The sequence below is a fragment of the Drosophila serrata genome, unplaced genomic scaffold (assembly GCF_035046125.1).
Source record: "Drosophila serrata isolate PLE 108 unplaced genomic scaffold, ASM3504612v1 contig_165, whole genome shotgun sequence".
Classification (NCBI taxonomy): domain Eukaryota; kingdom Metazoa; phylum Arthropoda; class Insecta; order Diptera; family Drosophilidae; genus Drosophila; species Drosophila serrata.
Window position 1 is genome coordinate 1,641,056 of NW_028257063.1, and position 20,959 is coordinate 1,662,014.

The window sequence follows — 20,959 nt, forward strand, 5'->3', positions numbered from 1 at the left end:
TTATCATTCACTAAACAGGTACAGTTGCCTTGAAGCATTTAGGAAAACTCATAAACTGAAATGTTAAATTGGAATTCCAATTATTTATTTAGCAGTGTAACGATTAAGGTGTACAGCCTGCAGCTATTATTTGTCGATTTAATTTCACAAAATTAAGAAGGGAATTCTTTGTTATTCTGTTTGTTTGCCTTTGGAATGTTAAATTTATTGTCTGTCGTTCTTCGAATAGAAAAATCCTTCAACTGCGTATGCAAATCCCTTACACGAAATCGTTTCAGTTTGATGCCTACAACGAGGGTCTTAACTATTCAGAGGATACAATGCTAAAATGCCAACCCATCCATCCCATGTTTGATGCCGTCGATTTATCAAACGAAATATGAAATGAACGATACGGAATAAACCTACGACAATGAAGTTTGACGCGTATATATATGAATAAATGCAACAAAAATATAGGAGCGAGTGAGCATGGAGATGGTATCCTTCGTACACAAAATCCCCATGTAATCCCCGGCCAAAACAGAGCACCGAGATGTATCATCACAATAAAATATGTTAAGTAAATACGGAAGCGGGCGGGAGGAGTAAATACGGAAGCGAGGGGGAAAACTAAACAATAAGCCAAAAAGTACGCTTGATTAAGTTTAACTTCCGGTCTGTTATAAATTGAGCATTTATGTGGGATTTGTTTGCGAAAACAGTTTCGACTTTACCAAGGCCCTTCCACACAAACAAAAAAAAACGAGAGAAAATCTATGCTATCCATCCATCGGGCTGCCAAACGAGACAAATGTTTAGGCCAACACACACACACACACACATCTCGTATGTCTATTTCCGGCGGAAGTGGTGAATAAAACATGAAACGAAATAAAATGACGGGGGCAGCGCAGAGGTGGAAAAACGAGAACTTTTAGTGGCCAAAAGCGAACATCCGTGGGCCATGGCTCAGAGTGAGATTTTGCTGTTTTGTTTTGTTCAGTTTTATTTTGTTTGGTTCACTTTGGGCGCAAATGGTTAAATTATTCCTGACCCGGCCAATCGAAGGGTCCAAATAAAAATTAAATGGCAAACATTTTACCGAGACGGCAGAGCTCAGGCTGGACTCTCGAGCTTCTCTGGCAGTTAATATCCGTAGATAAAATATTCAATTTCCCCCCAGAATGACAAACTTAGGAAATGGCCAGAGTCACAGATTCACCTGGCTGGCTGCAAAGGGACAACGATATGGAAATAGCATCGATGTCGAATGTCTTCATATATGTACTATTTCCGTTTATCAGATATCATTTTGCAGTTGGACATCTTGAGCATCCTGAATATTATAATCTCTTGTTGTTTGCTCGTTGAAATCTCAATTATCCTTATTGCCTTGCCGGTGGCCATCAAAGAGAAAAAGGGACTTGGCTCATAAACTACAGACCAAATCCATTTGCTAGAGTGCTTCATTAATATGTCGCTTTGATTGACCGCAAATTATTATTATTTGGCAAGTAATTCCTAAAACAAGGTCTAAGCAACTTCACAGAGGCTGAAACACATACTATTTGCTAGCTAAATAATGATAATTGCCTTTTCTCCCCTTTTAAAAAAATTTAATATTATTACTATTACTATTACTATTTTTGCTGTCTTCACCTATCACCTATGACAATAGTAAGCGGCGGGGACGCTGCCAAATCCGTAAATGGTATCACATTGTGGGGCACACGGTGGCGGCACACATGGTGGATACGCAGAACCGGAGCAGGGAACAAAGCAGGGCAGGCAACTCCTTCTGCATCCCGCTCCGCCTCCCGCTCCGCATCCTGATCCACATATTCCTCGGCAGGGACGTGGATCACATCTCTGCCTCCGGATGGGCCTATGCATTCTGCAGACCAAATCATTCGGGGGATAACCGTACACCTTTTTGGGCACTTTCTTAACCTTTTTCTTAGGCTTGGGTTCGGGCTCAGGCTCAATCTCGGATTCGACTGGACTCAAGAGTCGCAATTCGGAAATCTTGGTCTCGAAAACTGCGTCCTGGTGGATGGATTTTCTACCGGCTTTCTGTGAAAGTGTCTGCTGTCTATTGGTCACCTTTACGTGAATGGTGCTCTTCTGACTAAAGTCGGAGGCCAAGGGTTTAGCCACCAAATTTCCTTCCTCGTCTTCTATCATTCTTGAGGTTTCCGGTTGCTCTTCTAAATCCTGATTTTGCTTTTCGAATTGGTGAACCAATACAGCATGCGAGTGTGCTACCTTCGGTTGGTTATCTTTCGGGTGCAGTTTTATAGTTTTGAAGGCTACTGGCTTAGGCACCAAATTGGCTTTCGAGTGTTTTTTCATAGTGGATGCTCTTGTTGGCTCTTTCCAGTTTTGTTTCGTATTTTTGAAGGCTATCGACTTAGCTGTTTGCCTCCTAGTGTCCTCCTTCAAATTTTTCTTTGAGATATTCCTACAAAAGAAAGGATAAATATGATGCGATTGTATATTTGCATCACTTACAAAACCTTACATGGAAACGGGCCTTCTTATTGGGCTGTTGTTCGCAATAGATTTTTTCTTTTCCCTGTTGGAGGGCGATGGGATGTTAGATGAACGTTTGGAGGCGATTGGTTTGACTGGCGGACTTGGGGCGCCGGGCAGTGAGCCCTTCGAGTACCTAACCTCTTCGGGTCCGCGGGGCAGTGTGGCATTTGAGTACCTAACCTGTTCGGATCCGCCGGAGAGTGCGCCCTTCGAGTCCCTCACCTCTTCGCTTCCGTCGAGAACTGTCTTTCCTTCCTTCTTACCACTTTTATACTCATTTTCCTTCTCAAATTTCTCATTAGTTCGGTAGAGGCGGCGTTCCGATGGGGGTGTGGGTAGATCATTTAGGTTTGTCATTATCGGCTCTAGCACCGAATATCTCACTGCCTTGTCAGGAACAACTATTGAGTCAGGATCGATCTCTTCTTTGTATTGGGTCTGAACGCGTTGGGGATCATCGGGATTGGACGATACGACGCGACTCGTTACCTGACTCTTTGTGGGCTTACTGCCATCGTTCGGGACAACTGTGACGGTTTGTATCTCATCAACTAGAACCTCCACCTCGCCATTACGGTGTCTCACCTCCCTTTCCTGTGTCGTCACATCAATGATCTCAATGCGATCGGGAACCGGAGGTTCAGGGCAAGGAGGTTCAGGCTCGGTTTGGACACTTACTTCGTGGGTCACCAGGCACATGCACTCGCACGAGCAGCATTTTATCGGCCTGCAGCATTTTCTTTTACGCCGACATTTCGTTTTACATTTCCTGGCATCCTTGTCCAGGCAAATGGCAAAAGAAGTGTCCTGGTAACAGCACCTCGGAGGTGGTGGTGGATTTTCCTGGCAATAGTACCTCTGAGGAGGTGGTGGATTGTCCTGGCAACAGTACCTCTGAGAAGGTGGCCGTGGCTGGGGTTCACAGCACCTCCGAGATGGTGGTGGAGGCTGCTGGTCACAGCACCTCCGAGGTGGTGGTGGTGGCTGCTGGTCACAGCACCTCCGAGATGGTGATGGTGGCTGGGGTTCACAGCACCTCCGAGGTGGTGGTGGTGGCTGCTGGTCACAGCACCTCCGAGATGGTGATGGTGGCTGGGGTTCACAGCACCTCCGAGATGGTGATGGTGGCTGGGGTTCACAGCACCTCCGAGGTGGTGGTGATGGCTGCTGGTCACAGCACCTCCGAGATGGCGATGGTGGCTCCTCTTCGTAGCACCTTCGAGATGATGTTGGTGTCTGCCGTTCACGGCATTTTTGCGGTGGTGCTTTTGAGACCCGTTCACGGCTTCTATGCGGTGGTGCTTTTGGTAGTCGTTCACGGCATTTCTGCAGTGGTGGTAGTGGCGGTGGATGTCCACAGCATCGGCACGGTTCCCAATAGTCACAATTTAATTGCTGACTGTCAGAGTCTTCATATTCCGGGTAGTCCTGCAGAAGTGAGTCCGAATATTCCTCATTTAATTCCTTCCTTTTATACTCTCGAGGATTATCCTGACCAGCATCCGGGCGATCAATTATTTGCCTTCCACATCCCCTGGTATATTTATTGGGCATTCCTCGATAAATTTTTGAATATATACAGGGATTTAGCATATCCGGAGGGCCACAAGTCTTAGGTTTCTTGGCTATTTTGGACTTCTGCCAACCGAATCGAGAGCGAGCATTCGTTCGGGGCTCTTTAAACGATCTGCAGTGGTTCAACATAGCTAATAGCCTGGACCTTAACTATGGACTAAGACAGTTCACTTCTTGGACTCTTTCGGGACAAAAGAGGAAACATTTAACAATTTTTTGTTTGAGAAAACATCGAAAGGGATTTTGTGTACTTATTTTAGAGGCAACACTGATAGAACAAAGTGTGCTAGATCCCCTAAAAACCTACGATCGATGTTACCTAGTGGGACTCTTGGTCCTGAAAAAGATATAACTCTCAAGAAGTTACGTGTCACCTTGTCAGTTATCCAACTGTGATATTCCCGAGGCAGATCTGACCAAGTAGTTTTTTAAACAAAGTTCTTAGCAGCATTTAAGAAGACTGAACCCCAAAAGATGATTCTTTTAAGTACTACGTCTGCAGAAGGCTCAAGCTTTCAGTATTATCATTATGATTACTATATATCGATAGATACTAAGGCGATGAGCGAAAGTGAAGATAACGAAGAAGAGATTTTTAATAAAAGATCCAAGGCGGCATATCCTTTTCTATTCTTTCAACAAAAAATTTATTACTATTACGTTTACTATTTCTATGAGCACCTCTATCACCTGTCACAATAGTTTGTAAATCCGATGGGAACGAACTGCATGGTACATACCGATGGTATGTACGGTGGATAGATAGAACTGGAGCAGGGTTCGATGCGGGGCTGGTAATGGCTTTTGCGTCCCGCCCTGCGTCCCGCTCTGCATCCAGTTCCACATCCAGTTCTACATCCCGTTCCATAGCAAGCACCACATCCCGCTCCACAGCAAGCTCCATATCCCGGTCCACATGGCAATCTGCAGTTCGGTACGCAACATTTTATCTTCCTTCTGCAAACAATATCGTTCGAGGGATAAGCGTTTTTCATATCCATTCTTATCCTGCACTTTGGCTTAGGTTCGGGCTCAGGTTCGGGACTGGGAGTGGGCGTGGGTTCTGGCTCGGATTCTTCCTCACTAACAGGACTTAAGAGTCGCAATTCGGAAATCTTGGTCTCGAAAACAGCATCCTGGTGGATGGATTTTCTACCGGCCTTCTGCGAAAGTGTCTGCTGTCTATTGGTCACCTTCACGTGAACCGTGCTAATCTGACTGAAGTCAGAGGCCACTGGTTTGAGCACTAAATTCCCATCCGGATCTTCTATTACCTTGGGGGCTTCCGGTTGCTCTTCTAAATCCTGATTTAACTTTTCGAATTGGTGAACCAATACAGCATGCGAGTGTGCTACCTTCGCTTGGTCTTTCGAGTTGTCTACCGTCTTGGAAGCCTTCGTTGGCTTTCCCGAGTCCAGCGAAACAGTTTTGAAAGCCACCGGCTTAGCCGTTTGCTTTACATCCTTGATATCGTCCTTCCTTATAATTTCCTCTGTTTCCGATTGCTCTTCAAAGTCCTGATTCAAAATGTGGAATTGTTTAATCACAGGCCCATCCGAGTAGTCTACCTTCTTGGGGGACTTCGTTGGCTCTCCCGAGTCCAGCCTAATAGGTTTGAAAGCCACCGGATTAGCCGTTTGTTTCAGATCCTTGATATCCTCCTTGTTTACAATTTCCTCTGTATTAAATCTAAAAACGAAACAAGTAAATATGATGCGATTGTATATTTGCATCACTTACAAAAGCTTACTTGAAAACGGTCCTTTTAGATGGACTGTAGTTCCCATTAGAGTTTTTCTTTTGCTTCGATGATAGCAGTTCCCTGTTGGAAGGCGAGCTTATCTTGGGAGAACGTTTGGACCCTTGTCGCCTGGATGGCGGACTTGAGGTGACGGACGAAGTGATCTTTGAGTCCCTAAACTCTTCGGGATCGTCCATTACTGTCTTGGTCACCTTCTTCCCATAATTGTACTCATTTTCCTTCTCAAATTGCTCATTAGTGCGATAGACGCGGCGATCCTTCGTTTCCGATGGTGAGGCATAGCCCGATGGTGGTGTGGGTAGATCCTTTAGGTTTGTCATTATCGGCTCTAGTACCGAATATCTCATTGCCTTGTCAGGAACAACTATTGAGTCAGGATCGATCTCTTCTTTGAAATGGGTCTGAACGCGTTGGGGATCATCGGGATTGGATGACACGACGCGACTCGTTACCTGACTCTTTGTGGGCTTACTGCCATCGTTCGGGACAACTGTGACGGTTTGTATTTCATCAACTAGAACCTCCACCTCGCCATTACGGTGTCTCACCTCCCTTTCCTGTGTCGTCACATCGATGATCTCAATTCGATCGGGAACCGGAGGTTCAGGGCAAGGAGGTTCAGGCTCGGTTTGGACACTTACTTCGTGGGTCACTACGCACATGCACTCGCATGAGTAGCATTTCATCCGCCTGCAGCTCTTTCTTTTGCGCAGTCGTTTTCCTCTACAATTGAAAGTGTCCTGGCAACAGCATTTCTGTGGTGGCGGCGGCATGTCCGGGCAACAGCATTTCTTAGGTGGTTGCGTATCGTTCGGGCAACAGCATTTCTGAGGTGGTGCCGGATGGTCCGAGCAACAGCAATTCTGATGTGGCGGTGGTTTGTCCTGACAGCAGCACCTCTTTGGTGGTGGCGGATGGTCCGGACAACAGCACCTCTCAGGTGGTGGCGTATTTTCCGGACAACAGCACCTCTCAGGTGGTGGCGGATGGTCCGGACAACAGCACCTCTCAGGCGGCGGATTGTCCGAGCAACAGCATTTCTGAGGCGGTGGGGGATTGCCTGAGCAACAGCACCGCTTTGGTAGTGGCGGATTGTCTGAGGAACAGCACCTCCCAGGTGGTGCCGAATTGTCTGGACAACAGCATTTCTGGGGTGGTGGTGGAATATCCGGGCAACAGCACCTCTTTGGTGGTGGCGGATTGTCCGGACAACAGCACCTCTGAGGTGGTGGTGGAATGTCCGGGCAACAGCACCTCTTTGGCGGTGGCGGATTGTCCGGACAACAGCACCTCTCAAGTGGTGGTGGAATGTCCGGGCAACAGCACCTCTTTGGCGGTGGCGGATTGTCCGGACAACAGCACCTCTCAGGTGGTGGCGGATTGTCCGGGCAACGGCATGGCTGAGGTGGTGGTGGATTGTTTGGGCAACGGCATCCTTGAGGTAGAATGTCCGGGCAACAGCACCTCTCAGGTGGTGGATTGTCCGGGCAAAAGCACCTCTTAGGTGGCGGTGGTTGTGGCTGCTGTTCATAGCACCTCTGAGGTTGTGGTGGTGGATGCTGACAATAGCACCGCTGAGGTGATAGTGGTGGCTGCAGTCCACGGCATTTCTGCGGTGCTGCTGGTGGCTGCTGTTCACGGCATTTCTGCGGTGGTGCCGGTGGCTGCTGTCCGCGGCATCTCTGCGGTGGTGCTGATGGCTGCTGTCCTCTGCATCTCTGCGGTGGTGGTGGTAGCTGTTGTCCACAGCATCGGCAGGGTTCCCAAAAGTGCCAAGGTGATTGATGGCTACTGTAGTTTCCATATTCCGGGAACTCTTGGAGAACTGGCTCCGAATATTCCTGAGTTAATTGCTGCTTTTTCTGTTCTCGAGGAATATTTTGAGCGGCATCCGGGCGATCAACGATTTGTCCTCCACAACTCCTGCTATCTTTGGGTGGCATACCCCGATAGTTTTTTGAACTGATTCGCAGTTCGGAATTCCCCGCGGGACTCCAAGTCTCAGGCATCGTCGCTCTATTGGACATCTGCCAACCGAATCGAGGCCGAGCATACGGGCAGGGCTCCTTAAACGATCTGCAGTGGTTCGACATAGCTATTTGCCTGGTCCCTACCTACGGACTATCACAGATCACGTCTTGGACTCTCTTTTGGGAAAAAAAAAGAGGAAACATTTAACAATTTTTTGTTTAAAAAAACATCGAAAGGGTTGTATGTTGTTGTAGGGGGCACCTCTAGAGCAAGGCATTCTAGATACTGAAACGCACCCTAAAGCTACCTTGGATAGTGCGTCTCATATAACAAAAGTCCCATCAGATTGGAGGACAAAGGATGTGATCTACTCTAGCTATATAAGCCATACTCTAAATGTATTATATCCTACGAAAAGATAATTTATAATTTAATTTCGGCTTCCATCTTGCATTATGGTTTACCTATATAAAGATCTTTTAACAAAGATCAATGTGTTTCATATCTACTATGAAGTAAAGGTTCAACTAGGTACCCTTGACTTCACTTTACCCAAAAGTCAGTTTTAAAAACGATCTCTACTTACACACCACATTCATCTTTTTTTGATATAACGAAATTTTTTGAGTACGAAATTTTTTGTGGGCGCCATGAGTTTCCAGAAGCAGCTAGGTGACTTCAACCGGAAGCTGGACTTGGCTCCATGGTATTTAGGCATTTCGACACTCCAAGAGGAAGTCATATGCACCATGCACGAGAAACTGCGCGATGACTACGAGCAGGGAACGGGCTCGACCATGCATCGTGCTTTGGTTGTTCTGGGCATTAGGCCAATGTTATCCACCAGACAAATCAAGCGATTGGTCCAACTCAGCAGGAACGACGTGCTGGCCTTCCTCTTCTTTGTGCTCGAAGGCTACTACAAGACCTGCCGCCCTAAGGGCAGTAATGTATATAGCGTCAATGAGCAGCTGCTGATGATAGCCATATTCAGGATCGATTTACTACCGACGCTTCGTGCCCTGGATGGGCTACTACCGCCACCACAGCTCCATCCGCAGGAGATTAGACGGATGAATAGAGCCGCGAAAGAGAAGATTCTAGTTCGTGAAACCACAGCGCCAATCGCCGCAGGAGGTCCTGCAAAGAAACACAAGCAGAAGTCACCTTACTACCAAAAACAGCCCAAGCCCGTTCAGCGTTCGTCGAATTTGACCCCTCAATTACCCGATTTTGTGGTGGAATTCAAATTCTGGCCTAGAAATGGTCAGCCCAATTATGGCGAGGAGCCGGAGGAGCCCTGGTTTGCCAAGTATCACCTTAATCCCGGCCTGCGTATGATCAAGCAGACCTTGTCGGATACACTGGATAAGTACTTCAAGGATGTTAATGTCCATGATAGCAAAAAGGACGAAGACGACGAGAATGAAACTGAGAGTCAAAAGCCAAAGGTCAATATGTGCTTATTCCACAAGGAACAGTTAATGAACACCCAGCTACTAAAGGATGAGCTGACGGTCAAAGCCCGGGATCGGTGCCTAGAACTCTTGGACGTTACGGAGCCTTACAGCAAGCTACGTAAAAAGAGGATCGTGGCCCAGCTGGAGGATGACATCGATCTGATTATGGATCGCCATCGCCGGGCTATGCACTGTGACCAGACCAAGGTTCTAACCATCGAGGACACAGAATGCGTACTGTGCCAGCAGATGTTGGTATCTCAGCCCTGGCCAGAGCCCAATGACCAGGTGGGACGAGCTCTGGTCGGTGAGGATTGTGGGATGGCCCACACGGCTGCTCTGGATAACTATTGTGGTCGGAGATTGGAGGGAGGCAAGTCGGTAAGTAGAATACATAAAACTTGCTTCCTTGTTGATCTACAGTCGTAGTCTGGAAGCACTCTTCAATTTTTGTAACCATTCAATCCAACAATCTAGGCCAAGAAAGGAAAAAAGGATAAGAAAGGGAAAAAGGATAATGCAAAAAAGGCAGAGCCTGAACCTCCAGTGGAGCCTCCGAAAAAGGAGCCCAAGAAAAAGGTTCCGGAATGGAAGCCACCGCCTCTTAAACTTCGCAATGAACCATTCCGCATAACCAATATCGACTTCAAGGAGAAACTGAAGAAATGTATACCGCCGCAGAATCTTTCGGAATGTGAAGTTCCGCCGGCACCCAAAAAGTCGGCCGTCTCCTTTGCCCTGGCCATGGGAAAAATCCAAAAGAAGGGGCAAAAGTGCGAGATACAACAACCGACGAGGAAAGTGGTCAAGAAGAAGTTCTTCCGGGCATCGAGATCAAACAAACCGTATCAGTTCAAGTACCATCGGGTCTTTCAATCCGGTCAGCCGAAACCCTTTGACCTCAATCGATTGATGACCAAGTCATTTGTGAAGGCGCTAAAAGTATCGGATTCCGATGATCCAAATAGGGTATTCGATATCGCTAATCCAGCGTCAGAATTGCAACTACAAGAGATCCCTCCAGCAGAGGAATCCCAACTGGAGACAGTGCCGCCACCAGATCTTCAAGAAAAACTAAACGATGATCTCTTTGGGGAGGAGAAGACCGAACGTGATAGTCGCGAGACCCTGGATCGTTCCAGCAACCACAGTCAGCACAGTCATGTCGACTACAAGGCCCAGATTGTGGAGGCGGTGGTCCAATGTGCCAACACCATTTGGCAAAGGCATGCCGCCTTCAAGCGGGCCGAAATGGAGCAACAGGAGCGGATGACCAAGCGGAAGGCGCTGCATTACGTGGAAGGCGAAAAGTTTGATCCGGATAATGCCGAGCAGATGAATCGACTGCTCAAAGATGGCCTCCGGATTCTGAGTCGGAATCCACGTTATGTGCTGGCCAGTCTACCGGATTGCCATAAGTTACCCGTTTTTCGGGAGTGGATCAAGCGGCGATTTGGCAAGGCCTACTCCCAGAAGGAGCTGGAGGCCAGCTTGGTGGAGTCAACTAGGATCTTTGAGTTGGTCACCTTTGTTCAAGGCATTTTACCAAATCCCAATCTCCAGGGCCTGGGACGTCTACCCAGAGAACAGGAGAACTTTAACTACTACAAGGAGATCAAGAAGACGGTAAGTGGAGAACCTCTCTCTGAAAATAAAGCTATGGAAATTCTAATTTCCCTCCATAGGCCACCGTTGTCAAGGACGACTTTCATAGCCAATTGAACGAACAATATATGAATAGTATATCCTCCGCGTGGTATGCCATGGGTAACTATTTGGTTCCAAGTGGTCCTCCGCGCAGGACCTTCTTTGCCTACATGGCCTCCAATCCGAATGAGATAATACGAGCGAAAACTTGGAATGGAGATTTTCGAAACTATTGCCAGATGAGAAATAGACGCAGGGAGCTGGAGAACTAAGAGAATCAATCCATTGTATTTTAGACCAAAGTTGACTTGGAGCAGAGTTTCACAGACCCATCTTAGGGGTAGAGTGAATCCCCTTGCCAGTTTTGTGTTCAAGGTTCAGCTGAATCCAATTGCGTTTAGGCGGCCGGCAAACAAATTCAGTTAATTATGCAAACCAGAAAGATGTTTTCACAAATATAACCCACACATTTTCCCTTAAAACCTTGGTCCCCAAGGAAGAAGTTAATCTAATTCAGGTGCCATGTAAACACAGTCCCTTTTTTCCGGTGAATCATGTGGAATTTGTTGGCCAAAAGTCCCTTGTTTTTATTTTTTTTTTTTAAGATATATTAGACCCGAGCATATTTATGGTCAACCGCTGACGTTTGCTATTTTACGGGCATTTCACATTTGCATAGAGGAGATACATCATTTGATGGCAAATATTTGTAGGTTTCTGTATCAACAAGTTGGACAGGATGGATAGTATCTACTCTCCCGGCTGTTAACTTGGCTTCCACTGGAACATGAGGGGAAATCCCGCTGTTAGCTTGTGTTCCACAAACGAGAGAGTCGGAGAGAGTACTCTCTTTTCTTGCACCACAAGAGCACTAAATTGGATGGTAATCGGTTCAAGTCTTATGCCACTGGTTTGGCTTTAGTCTTGTGCCGCAACTTGGGGGATTTGGATGCCTGAATGGATGGACTGATGGTACTGCCAGTGGGTTAACACACCACTGACCCACTTGCTGCCGTTTGCTGACTTTCACACGCACCTCCCAATTGCAGGATAAAGTGCTGAGATGCGCGAAAACGCGAACCAACTCCAATTAAAATCGAGTTACAATTTCCGTTTTGACGGCTTTTTTTCTATCTCCTCCTCAACTGCCAATTTTCTTGGCAATTTCTTCACCTTGCCATGGCTTCCAATTGAAAATTATGCATGCAAAGGCAATCTGGAATCCAGAACATAACAGACAATTAGAGTGGCAACGAAAAAAAAAGAAGGCTTAAAACCAGTTGGGTGTTAACTGGTAAAGTGGAGAGACCAAGAACAAAAAATTGGTTAGAAAGATGTCAGATAAAAAATCATATTGTTTCAATAATACTTTTGGATATATGCTTCTTACAAGTCCTTATTACTTATTTATATATTATTATTATTATTATCTATGCCATTTCTTTGATTTGTTTTACTATTAGTTTCAAGTAAACCACTTTAAGATTATGGTATTCCTGTACTTTTACTACTTTTATTATTATTATTTCTAATTTAATTACTTATTAAGGCCTCACATTTTCTCGCAGTGCATCCTGCTTAACCCCTTAACATCAGATTCCTTTTAAAACTGCCGAAGCATTCTCAAGAGCTGTCTGTCGTCTGGTGTGTGTTTTTTTTAGTTCTCAACTAGTTCTTTGATTTGCTATTCACTGCTAAAAATTTCCCTTTCTATTGCCGATTTCTAGATAAAAATCTCGTTCGTCTTGGTTTCTTTTCTTTCTTTTTGTCGAGTAAAACTGCGACACTCAATCAGTTGACAGATGAAATTATACACCCAGAGAGACTGGGGCAGGTGCTAAAAGGATCGCCGCAGGGAAGGTGATGTAGAGGAGCTGGAGGAGAACGTGTGAGGCTGTCAGAGACAAGGACCAGCACCTGTGTGTTTGCTGGAGTATACCTGGGCTTTATCCCATCCCGCATCACCATCCCAGGCAATGTATGGATAAATATGAGAGAGGGGCAAAAAAAAAAGCGGCAATATGAAAGCCCAGCAAAAAGTAGGGAATCGGAAATCGGGGAAACGGAGAACTGTGAGGGAACCGAGAGAATATATATGAGAAATGTACATTTGGACAGGCTACACACAAACGACTGAGACTACTGTATATACCAGCAGAGCGATAGGGATGCAGACAGTCAGATGTCAAACATTCTTTTGACACTTTGTCATAGCATCTCCTCGCTCGGTGACACTTGTCAGCAGTCGGATTTCGCATTTCGAATTTCGTATTTTGGCGGTATGGAATGGAGACTGGCAGTGGCCGCCACAGTTGATTTATGCTGCCATTCGAATCATACATAAATATCTATATAAATATGTATATATATGGATGGTCTTTACTTATGAAATCGGTTCTAAATCGCACTGAATTCAATTTTGCTAATGCATGAACACAGTGACAGGGAGACCTCTATCTCTCTATCACTCTGGTAAAGATAACAAATCTGTATTTGGGTGACAGGCCACCTGGGAATATAAAGATACATTTTTCCAACAAAAAAATATACATTTTGGCCAGATAGTCAGACTTTAATTACTCTTCCATTCTTGATAAGGAACTCAGGTTAAGTAAAAACATTTAGAATCTAGTAATATATATTAAATCGTAAGACATGATCTTCAATCACAATAATTTAACCAACAACACTTACCCTGAAGCCTTAAAGTTCAGTTCAAAATATGATAATCAGTTTCTTGGCAACTGTCAAGTTTTCTAGCTCACCAAGTCTTCGAAGCAAACTCAATTAGCCAACAGTTTGGCTATTTAACTAGCAAGTTGAAGGCCATTTATCAGGGCATCTAATCTAATCCTTTTACTGGTCAAATAAATTAAAATGGAAAGCCCTTTTCGGCAGCGCCACTAAATTACACCAAAAAAGATAATTAACCTGTGTGGGCTGGCGATGGCTCTGGCTCCGCGGAGAGTGAGTTGCGAATGGTTTTTGCAGGCACTTTATTAGGTCTTCGACCCAAAAGGAGGCGTCGGCGGCAATGGCGGCAACGGAAGCAAGGACCAAGGATGAAGGAGCGAGAAATTACAAAATGGCGCAAATTATTGCAGAACGGCGACCGACCTCGTTGGCTATTTCCGTCGTCAGGCATTTTTCCAAATGAAGTTTCTCAAGTAATCATGAAAAAGGTAATTTAATAAAAGCAAAATCGAGAGCAACATAAAACTAATTTACGGCCTGAAATTGCCTGTGAAAAGCCGAATGAAAACCCGAGAAAAATGCGGCCACAAGATGAGGCTGAAGCAGAGTTTTTCGCCCAACAACGGCTTTTGGGCCTTTGAAGTTCAAGGTTAAATACACTTTGGAGCTGGCCAGCTGTTGGTCGGTCCAGTCAGTCGAAATAATGGACTTGCAAGCGGGTGGAGGAGCTCGAGATGGATTCAATAAGGGATAAGCCAGTAGCATGCATGAGCTCTCCTTGGTCCGAGTTCCGAGGTCCAAGGTCCTTGCAGTGACACAATTGCACAGCATCCAAAGAGGAGCAGAAGGAGGAGGAGTCTCCATAAGCAAGAGCATCTTGCTGGCACATCCTCCATACACTCACCAAATAGCAGCAACAAGGATTTTCTTGAATTTTTCCTTAACCTAAAAAGGCACAAAATATTTCTTAGGGGACTTAGCTGCAGGAATTTATTGATATTTGTGCAAGCCAAAGGGCTTTAGCAAAGAGGAGTTGCTTTTAAATTCAACTATTATAAAGCTGTATAATTATTTACTATTTTATTTATAAAATTCTATTATCAAGCTCTCTCTTAAAAAAGGGGTTTTACTGCCACAATCTTCCCCCTGACCACACACATGATAAAACAATTTCGTAACTTATTTATTTCACATATTTTTTTATGCTTTCTACATTTTTATTTTCCGCTCTTTTGCTCCTTTTTTGCTTTTTTTGTTGACCTGCTGGCTTGTGGCCAAGCTCTGCGAAATTGTTGGCCAGAAAATGTAACAAGGCCAAGGAAGTGCAGCAGCAAATATGGCTAAAAATGCTAAAGGACAACATGTTAAAGTTAAAGGCAAATATGTTGGAAACTGAGCAGAGGTTTTCCCAGTCACATTTTGTGGCATTTTCCTAACATTTTTTGTTTTTTGTTTTGACTGCAGCTGCGTATCCAAATCAAAGTATTTAAGCTGGAATTCCAACGTCCCTTTTTGCATTATTTAAAAAAAAAAAGTTGCTTTAATGCCAGTTTATGCTACGGCATTTGGGCCGAAAAACAAAAACTGGAGCAAGCCATCTGGGAGACGACGACGACGGCAAGTAAAGTTTTTCTGGCCTACGCAAATGAGACCCAGTTCCGCCCAAGAGCGATGCAGTGGAGCAGGTTCGAGCAGTAGGTCACCGCCACCACCGAAGGAATAAAAGGAAAAGTGAAGCAGAAGAGTGCTTAGCCTTGAGTTCACCTGATGATTGAGTCATAATTTAACACTGTTTAAGAGAAATATGTTTACAAGTACTTATAGATTATTGCTAAGTATTTTCTTAGTTGTATTATTTTCTATTCCCCTTGAAAAACAAAGAAACCCCTAGAAAGAAAAACAATCTGTTTCCAAGGTCTTCGCAGCTGGTTTATGCTACTTTCTTCCTCCTTCTACCCCCCCACACACACACTGAACATAATCTAAAACAGAAATGTTAAAATCCATTTTAATTTCTATTATGCAAATTTGCTCAAGTGCCATGTGTCGGGTCGTCCGGGGCAACGTCAGATTTTTAGCCCACTCCAGTCCAGACCCAGAGAAGTGGTCTGTCCCACAAACACCAACGCAGAGAGTACCCACACACACACACACTCATGTGTTAGATGGGGCAAGTGGTTCTGGTCTAGTCGGGTTCGCCTTGCTCCTCCGAATGTATAATAACATTATTATGGTGGAGATGCGGTCCAAGTTGGATGGTGCGAATCGGAAACTGGACTTCCAGCCAAAAAAAATAAATAAAATAAAAATAATAATAAAGTAGTGAAAAATAAAATACAGTAAGACTTGGAGAGTTAGGATCTTAAAAGCAATTTACAAATGCTTTCTTACTATTATATCATTGATTAAAAATGTTAAAACCCGATAGAATATTTTTAATATGAAATTAATTCGTAGTAGCCTAAAAGTATGCAATGATATCTTGAGTTCAAGTTTTTCAATACTTTAAAGCATATTTTAAACCGCCTTTGATAAGGATTTCACAAAGAATTAAACTTTAGATTACTTTAATTTTAATTTAAAATAATGTCAGAAACAGTATTGAACTCTTTAAAATGTGATTCGAGTTCTAAAATCTCTGCTGTAGATTATGACCTGCCCGATGCCCCCGTTAACAAATGCGGCAAACTTTTTTTTTTTTTTGCTATAATAATTTTTGGGCTACAAAATTTGAATGCAGAATTTTTCAGACTCGTAGCAGCTCCTGCTGCATCCTTTCATTTCTGACATGGCCAATTCAATTTGTGAAAATATGGCACAAAGGCGACGGCGACCGACACACTGGCACATATATATATAAATATTCAGATATATATGCACATATATATGGGGGATACTATTCCTGCTACCTCGTAGCTCTGCAGTTTGTGGAACAGAGAGAAGCCCAATTTAAACGCTTGCCGAGTGACACATGCTGGAATGGGAGACAGGACACACACACTCGGGAGCTGGGAGCTGGGAGACAGTAGACGAAGCTGCGACAGGAGCCACATTGCTGACGACAAAGCAAAGTGGGTCAAAAAGAGGGCAACAAAAAAAAATGCGAGGCATTTCTCGCGGGTGTCACACACACACACAAACAGATAGACACACACACACACACACGTACAGTTCGCCTGCTCCTTGGCGCACATGTTAAACATCCTCGCGCCCTTGTCATGGCCTCCACCCAAAGCCACCCCCACGCCCGCGTCTCTCGCCACAAAGGCCCAGCGGTGTCAGCGGCGGCACTTTGACATTTTTGGAGCAATGTGCCCTGCGGCTACCGAGGCGGCGGCGATGGCAGGGGGAAGAAGGTTGCCCGGACGAAGGATCTGTGAGGCAGGAGGAGAAGCAAGGGAATCCAGAGAGCCGAGGGCTTGCTCCCCGTTCGGGTGAAAGGCAAATCATGTGCGGCAACAACAAAATAAAGCAAATCTCATTCAAGTTTTAGGCAAAACGAAGATGAGATACTCTTTGGAAAGTAAATTAGTACTTCAAATACTTAAAATTGATTAAAAAAACTAAAGTTTGTTAGAAATTTACTGCAATTCTTAAACTCTGGGTAATGAATCTCTTATCCGTCGAAAAGCTGTCGAAATGTATGCTACAAAAAATTTAACTTGGCTTTTCTTGATCTACAAATCATTGCCTAATATTCAACACTGTATTTAAGGCAACATCTAGAATTTTAAATTTTCAGACAATGATATAAAATTCTAGTATATTTTACATTTTGTATTAGAAAATCACAACCCCCTAGATTTAGTTAGTGAATCGCAATGCAACATGCAAATAGAATAAATGTAGCAAGACTGCAGGAATGGAGGGAGGGAATACTGTGAATGTTGTGAATGGAGGATGAAATAGGGGGCAGGACACGGAGACTCTGAGGGAACCACGACATTGATTTCGCATTTGGCATTCGCAGCAGTCGGCATTTGGAACTCCCCAGCTCTGGGGGGATTCCCCCTGGGGAAAGAGCCGTCGCGCGGTGCGAATCAGTTTACGTATGTCAATGGCGTTCGTTTCCTTTTTGTAATAAAATTTTATGAGCCGCCGTCGCCTCGGCATTGTCAATTTTTATTGTTATTGTTTCGGCAACATAAACTTGAAATCGATTAGAGAGCGCAAGAGGGGAAAAAGGAGAAGACCAGAGAAAGAGAAGAATAGGGAAGAGGACGAAAAGGAACCACAAGTTTCACAAGTCAAAAGCTCAAGTGACAAAGTTTTATTTTGATTTATGGCCCGGAATCAGGAAAGCGCATAGAACTCGTAGATCTCTCCTTGGCACTCACTCTCTCTCTCTCCGTCTGCCCGCCAAGGAATCAAAAGTCATCGTCATTCGGCCAGATAAGTAAAAGCCAAAAAGGGAACGAACCGAAAAACCAAAAACTTGGCCAGCAGGCTGAACAAATAAATCACACAAATTAAACACAGAGTCCAATGCAATTTGACGTCGCAACTTGCAAAGTTCTTCCGCACGGCTGGGGTTCTACTGTGGGGGGTTCCCCGAATGGGGGGTTTTTGAAGACACAGCAGATTGCGACTGCCTCTGCCTTAGCCGCTTTTATGATGCGGCAAAAGTTGGTTCTTAGCCGCGGCTTATTTGCGCCCAACCCTCATCCTCCGTTTCCGTTTCCGTTTCCACTCCTCTTTTCATTTTTTTTTTTTCTCTCTTTTTTTATGCATTTCCCTTAATTGCATCAAGTTGGGGAATTGTTTGACCAGGGAATTGGCCAAATAAATTGTTGACAAAGCGAGTGTAAGCGATATGCCAAGAGGAGTAAAGCAAGATGCCAGCTTTATTAGCTTTTCCATGATGCTGTCTAAGATCATTAAAATCCCTGCAATTAGCCATAAAAATATATTGCTTGGGAGATCAAGTGCTTCAGGTGAAATCGAAAATTGTACTTTTCATTTAAATACTATTTTTATATGGTCTTTAAATTGAATTGCCTTTGTAGGGTATTTTAATTTAAGTTAGAAGCTTTTAAAAGTATCAAGGAATCATTTCCGACCCTATAAATCATATATATTCTTGATCAGCACAAAAAGGCGAATCTTTCTAGGCATGTAGGAAAGATAAAACATTTTGGTAAATTTTTTCACAATTTTACCATTGTTAAAATGGTCAAATATTGGCCAAAAAATTTAATTTTTTTTATTTTTAAATTGAGTATGCAGATCTATTAAACTTATAAAAACTAACATGGGACAGCTTTCCGAATTAAAATTAAAGCGTTTTTAGCTAAGTTATGAGTTTTTTAAACTTTGATTCGTCGAAAAAATGGTCTTATAAGAATTACAATTAATATCGATTCAAATAACGTGAATATTTTATTCTTAGTTATAATCGGATTCGGATAAATGATTTCGAACTACTTTATTAACTTCGTAATTAAATTTTTTAATGTATTAAAATATTCATAAAAATAATATAATGTAATGTTTACAACAATTTCCTATACTGCATTGGAAACTTTGCACTAATAATAATACACAATAACCTACAAGACAATAACAATTACAACACACATTATTCAACCCAAAATTACCCTCCTTCGATTGTCGGGCTAATCAAGTCGATTTATCAAAATGTCCATTAACAATCGATAAATTCAAGTCGCCAATTTCCGTTATCTGTTATCTGGCAGCCAGGCGATTGTCGCGCTCTCCACAACTCCCAGAGTTGCCATTTCCTGGATTTTCCCTGATTCCCAGACCCTTGTCCCCGTTGTGATGATGAGATGATTGGCTCAGCGCATTCACACGTAAGTCGTTTGTAATTTAGTCGAGTTCATAATCGTAATAATTATGGGTGGGTGCTGAGTGTGCCCTCTGCGTGTGTTCTGTGTGTGTATATATATAGAAAATTCAAGCTTATGGCAAAGTACTTACTGCTCGGCATTTCTCTGTTTTTTTCTGCGTGTCCATAACATGCGCAAATAACATAATTTCTGGCATTAAAATCAATTTTCATCTTTCCCCAGACGCCGTCAATTGTAGCAGCAGGAGCAGCTGCTTTTCCCTTTGGTTTTTCCGTCCAGCTTTCTTTTTCCGTTCTATTTGCTTTGAATTGGCCTGAACACTGGGCATTGTCGTGAAAATAATGCAAATAGTAATTTCTGGAATTGCCTTTTTGGCCGCGCCAACGCAGTCAACTTCTGGCCATTGCCATAGACATGGCTATAGGACATGGCCAGAGATTTCTGGCGTCGAAGGCATCATCATCATCATCCTCCATACTCTAATGACAATGGGCATCATTTTCATTCCCATTCCGAATTTATTCCGTCGTTGTCTGCGGTCTGGCGAAATGGTCGTTCCTAAAATTGTCGACCAGACAATATTTTCCACACGACAATCATAATGGACAGCAGGCTCGGCACAGGAACTGAAGTCTCTGACCCCAACACTTTAATCTTCAAGTTGAGCCCGGAAATAGTTGAACTATTAAGGAAAAATCTAGCCTAATACCTTGGTGTTAGTAAGATTTAACAAGAGCTTTATCTTTTATTTTTTTGTAAGTGCAAACTCTTGGCTTTTATATTTATATATATTTTACACAAAGCAAAATGGACATTGGCCAAGCCAAGGCACTTTAATTTTGAAAATTTTCATTTCAAAAGAATCCAAAGATTCAATTCCTTAAAGGCTAAACCAGGAGAGATTTTGGTGCAACAAGGGACTGCAGAGAGTGGATTCTCAAAGTGAAATAAACATTACAAAATAATATAAATGCGAAATATATATATATATATATAAAGGATAAGTAGAGCGTGCGGCGGCAGGGATATCCTTCTGAATGTGTGAAAAATGAAGGGAAATGCCGCGACGCTGAGGCGGAAATGAAAAATGCACGAGTAGGATGGAACGGAAATGCTACCAACGGCGATAAGAATGCTTAACAGCAGTAACTACAACAAACAGTGACTTTAAGAAATACTATAAATGGAAAATAACAGCAGAAGAAGAAAAAGAAGGAAGAAAAAACCTACAGTGAAAAAAGAATAATACTTCAAGAGTTGTACATAGCATTACTTTTCAAGGGGGAACTCAAGAGGGATAAGAACAACACAAAACAAGAAAGGAAGCTAACTTCGGCATGCCAATGTTTAGATACCCTTTCAGATTGAAATTCGATCATAGATACTTACTGATCATAGTTACTTACTTACTTACTTACTGATCAGAGTTACTTAATGCTCATAGTTACTTATTGATTGTAGTTAAATTAAATAGCGCGCTGCACCTCTCTGCCTCTCCCCCTCTCTCGCTATGTTAGTCGCTC

General features: G+C 43.7%; 3 protein-coding genes across 8 annotated transcripts; 1 reads left to right on the forward strand and 2 right to left on the reverse strand.

Moving 5' to 3' along the window:
* Positions 1–1,576: 1,576 nt before the first annotated feature.
* LOC110177948 (uncharacterized) lies at positions 1,577–4,393 on the reverse strand. 4 transcript variants are annotated; one of them, XM_086827362.1, is made up of 3 exons: positions 3,669–4,393; positions 2,504–3,593; positions 1,577–2,443 (listed from the first exon to the last, which is right to left on the reverse strand). In XM_086827362.1, the coding sequence occupies exons 1-3, from the start codon at positions 4,219–4,221 to the stop codon at positions 1,645–1,647; spliced, it is 2,442 nt and encodes an 813-aa protein (XP_086683488.1). In that variant the 5' UTR covers positions 4,222–4,393; the 3' UTR covers positions 1,577–1,644. The 4 variants fall into 4 exon arrangements, with proteins under 4 accessions (XP_086683488.1, XP_086683489.1, XP_020800591.2 ...); XM_086827363.1 differs by lacking the exon at positions 3,669–4,393 and having other exon boundaries at positions 2,504–3,044; positions 3,103–3,369; XM_020944932.2 differs by having other exon boundaries at positions 2,504–4,393.
* Positions 4,394–4,712: 319 nt separating this feature from the next.
* Positions 4,713–8,115, reverse strand: LOC110177973 (uncharacterized). Of its 3 annotated transcripts, none has more exons than XM_020944966.2 (2): positions 5,833–8,113; positions 4,713–5,781 (listed from the first exon to the last, which is right to left on the reverse strand). In XM_020944966.2, exon 1 carries the CDS (start codon positions 7,945–7,947, stop codon positions 5,839–5,841), a length of 2,109 nt encoding a protein of 702 aa, XP_020800625.2. In that variant the 5' UTR covers positions 7,948–8,113; the 3' UTR covers positions 4,713–5,781; positions 5,833–5,838. The 3 variants fall into 3 exon arrangements, with proteins under 3 accessions (XP_020800625.2, XP_020800624.2, XP_020800626.2); XM_020944965.2 differs by having other exon boundaries at positions 5,843–8,112; XM_020944967.2 differs by lacking the exon at positions 4,713–5,781 and having other exon boundaries at positions 6,161–6,344; positions 6,403–8,115.
* A 223-nt stretch (positions 8,116–8,338) lies between these two features.
* On the forward strand, positions 8,339–11,414 carry LOC110177972 (uncharacterized). The gene is made up of 3 exons (XM_020944964.2): positions 8,339–9,666; positions 9,763–10,911; positions 10,971–11,414. Exons 1-3 carry the CDS (start codon positions 8,476–8,478, stop codon positions 11,202–11,204), a joined length of 2,574 nt encoding a protein of 857 aa, XP_020800623.2. The 5' UTR covers positions 8,339–8,475; the 3' UTR covers positions 11,205–11,414.
* Positions 11,415–20,959: the final 9,545 nt, after the last annotated feature.